The 3,533-nt window shown below is 48.8% G+C and overlaps 1 protein-coding gene across 1 annotated transcript; it reads left to right on the top strand.

Moving 5' to 3' along the window:
- Nucleotides 1-2,075: 2,075 nt before the first annotated feature.
- On the top strand, nucleotides 2,076-3,533 carry H257_12039 (hypothetical protein; the record flags this gene model as incomplete). Its single annotated transcript, XM_009839140.1, has 5 exons — nucleotides 2,076-2,188; nucleotides 2,255-2,681; nucleotides 2,738-2,972; nucleotides 3,061-3,246; nucleotides 3,415-3,533. The coding sequence occupies 5 exons, from the start codon at nucleotides 2,076-2,078 to the stop codon at nucleotides 3,531-3,533; spliced, it is 1,080 nt and encodes a 359-aa protein (XP_009837442.1).

Consider the following 3,533-nt stretch of genomic DNA (forward strand, 5'->3'; position numbering starts at 1 on the left):
AATTGGTCCCATGCTTTAATGTCACGCTTAATCATGACATTTAGCTTTCTTTAGCGCGTGTCGAACAGTCGTGCTTTCAGCTAAGCGTACGACATCGAGCTTTTGGGTGAGCATCAGTCGGTGTCGAGGCTTCGTTGGCAGCACTGTGGCTGCAGGTAGCACTGACATTTAAGGTTTCAATCAGTGGGGTGGAAAGTTGTTTAAATTATGCAGGGAAAAATTCCGCCAATCATAGTCGAGGTAACGATATCGATGATTATTATTGGATGATTTGAAAATTTATTCCCGCGCCGCTACTCAGCGTCATTCCCTGTATTACCGTGTTGTGTGGTATCACATGAGGACAACCAATGCTGTAGAACCTTGATGTGAAGGATGATTTGCTTCGTTGAATACAGCAAGGGTTTCGGACCTGTACATATTTGTGTTGAACAACGTGACGAACAATACGTCCGCCAACACACTTTTGACGGTGGATTCTTTGTTACCCGGCGTTGTGTGGCATGAAATTACGAACAACATGTCGTCCGGACACTTCATGTGAAGGACAATGAAACGGTAGCTTTTCTCACCTACGCTGCGGTGGAAAAATGATGCATACAATATTCGGGTGCAAGTGGTGGGTAGATATTGAAAATAGCTTGGGTTTCCTACATTTGCTATGATGGTTGATGATACGATAGGGGAAATACGGTATGGTACGTATGGTGCAGAATAGTTTATTTACTGCAAAACGCAGGTTGTGCCCATGACCGTTATGTGAAGGGATGTGTGCACGATATTTAGAAAGAATGAATTCCGTGTTATGGAGTATTTAGTTGTCGTCGTTGGCAAAAATGGAGCGGTACACGACGTTCAAGTTGTAGGTTCCTTCGAATGCGGGGATCCCGTACGCGCCCTGCCATGGGCTGTGAATAATTTTCCTTACATTAGCAAGAGATATTATCAAATAGTACTTTGAAGTACTTGGGTATCAATAAATAATTATATGGATATTATATTTGCGGGGTTTCGGGGTGTCCCGTCCTTATGTTTTGAAATTTCCCGTACACCAATACATTTTTACCAAGCCAAAACCGTAGCACTGATACCCTATAGCCAAGTATCTCAATGATCCACAAGCATGCTTTGGAGGCCGTCGACCGTTCCCTTCGTGACATCATGGACAACCCCACAGCCCTCGTTGGCGGCAAGGTTGTTATTTTCTCGGGCGATTTCAAGCAAATCCTGCCAATCATTCCACGCGGCACACCATCGGCCACTGTGGAGGCCTCCTTCAGACGCAGCAGCATCTGGAACGACGTGAAAAATGTCAAGCTGTTCACTTGCCTCTCAGCCGATTCAGTCGAGCAAGAAGGCGAGGATGTTGACGACATGGCCATGGAATTTCCCTCCGAGTTCCTGAATTCCATCAACATATCCGGCATGCCACCGCACGAGCTCGAGTTCAAGGTGGTGTCCAGTCATGCTTTTGCGCAACACTTGCCCCCCCAGGGTCTATACAACAGGACAAGATTGCGGGTCGTCAAAGTGTCAACCAAGTGCATCGAGGCAACTATCATGGGCGGTGCATTTGACAACAAGCGAGTCTTCGTACTGCGCATCACTTTGGTCGATGAGGGAAGCCAATCCAACCTCCCTTTCAAGTTGAAGCGACGCCAGTTTCCAGTGAAGTTGGCATTTGCTATGACCATCAACAAGTCGCAGGGCCAAACGTTTAGTCGCGTGGGTCTTACTACCTCTGTCCGATTATGAATGCACGTTTTTGGTTTAGTTGAGTTATTTTGCCCAAATGGTAGAATATGGGGAAAGAAAGTACACTTCCGGAATGAGGAATGCGTGGGCTATCCAAATTAGATATTATCAGCTGTATTATCTAGAAACCAGACACGAAATTCAAAGAAAATATACAAAGTACCTGTATAATAATGCTTACATTTCTAAATTGCAAGCCTACCACCCACGAATATCCGGATAACGGGGACTTTCGTATCCGGCTATATCCGGCAATCTTTGGCGCCAAGCTCTTGGCGGGCTTTGCTCATTTGTCCAGTCCAGTCCAATTATTCTGAAAGATGCTCAAGGGGCAGAAGAAGAACCTCACAGACAGTGAGTGCAACAGCATGGTTCAACATCTGCTGTTGCGGTGCACCAAAGCCGTGGGAGCGGCGGACGAAGTAGCTCAGTTGTTCGACTGCACACCATCAACTGTTCGCCGCATATGACGTCGTGCGTCCGTGAACCTCTCAGGAAGCAAGACCATCTGTCGCAACGTCAGCCAGCGCAAGAAGAGCACATGTGGACGAAAGCGCCTACACCAGGACCTTCCCTACCGCATCCAAGCCATACCGCAGTCACGGCGCTACTGTTTTCGCTCGTTAGCCCATGCCCTGGACATGCCAAAGTCGACCCTGCACGACTACTTCAAGCGAGGCGTCTTTGCAAAGTACTCTAGTGTCCTGAAGCCTGCACTAACGGAGTCCAACAAGGTGTGCCGCCTGAAGTGCGCACTCGACCATGTTTGTGACCGCGACGGCGCCAAGTTCTTTGACGACATGTACGACACCGTCCACGTAGATGAAAAGTGGTTCTTCATGACTCGGCTCCAGAAGAAGGTCTACGGAGCCATTGGTGAGAAGATCACGCAGCGGTCTTGCAAGTCCAAGCATCACCTTCTCAAGGTCATGTTCTTGACGGCTGTTGCCCGCCCACTCGATGGGACGAGACGTGTGGGGAGTGGTTTGACGGCAAGTTGGGGACGTGGCACTTTACCGAAATCGTTCAAGCCCAACGCCGGAGCAGTCGGCGTGACGCTGGGACACCGGTCATGAAGACTGTATCTGTAACTCGTGAGACGTACAAGACAATGCTGGTGGACAAAGTCATACCTGCAACCGGCGCCAAGTGGCCTCGCGGCGAGACCAAGGCAGTCAAGATCCAACAAGACAATGCCCAGCCCCACGTTCGTCCAAGTGATGTTGATGTCGTCGCTGCATGCAAGGCGGATGGCTGGGACATGGAAGTGGTGTTTCAACCGCCTAAAATCACTAAATTCACCAGACCTCAATGACCTGGACCTCGGATTTTTCCGCGCCATTCAGGCCCTCCAGGCCGAAACGCACTCGAGTAGTCTTGAGGAGATTGTGGCTGCCACCGATGCTGCCTGGGATGTGGTCAGTACCAAGACACTCAACAAGAACTTTCTCACCCTGCAGAGATGCCTCCAAGAGGTCATTCTCAATAAGGGTGGGAATGACTATAAAATCTTACATATGAGAAAGGATGTATTGCATGCTCGAGGCAAGTTGCCAGAAATGGTTTCTTGTGATAGAGATGCTTGGAGTTTTGGTTGCGCGTACTTAGATGGTGCAGACTATTCTACTCACATGCATAAGCTGTCACTCGAAATCCTAGAGAGCATGGAAATGAGTGCATTCTGCACGCAGAAAGAGGCGCTAAACATTGTCGACGATACAGACGCTGACGATAACCTCGCCGCGGCTTTTGGTCTTGTAGAGTTAACGGACGAATAA

Source organism: Aphanomyces astaci (genome assembly GCF_000520075.1).
Source record: "Aphanomyces astaci strain APO3 unplaced genomic scaffold supercont1.38, whole genome shotgun sequence".
NCBI lineage: Eukaryota > Oomycota > Saprolegniomycetes > Saprolegniales > Verrucalvaceae > Aphanomyces > Aphanomyces astaci.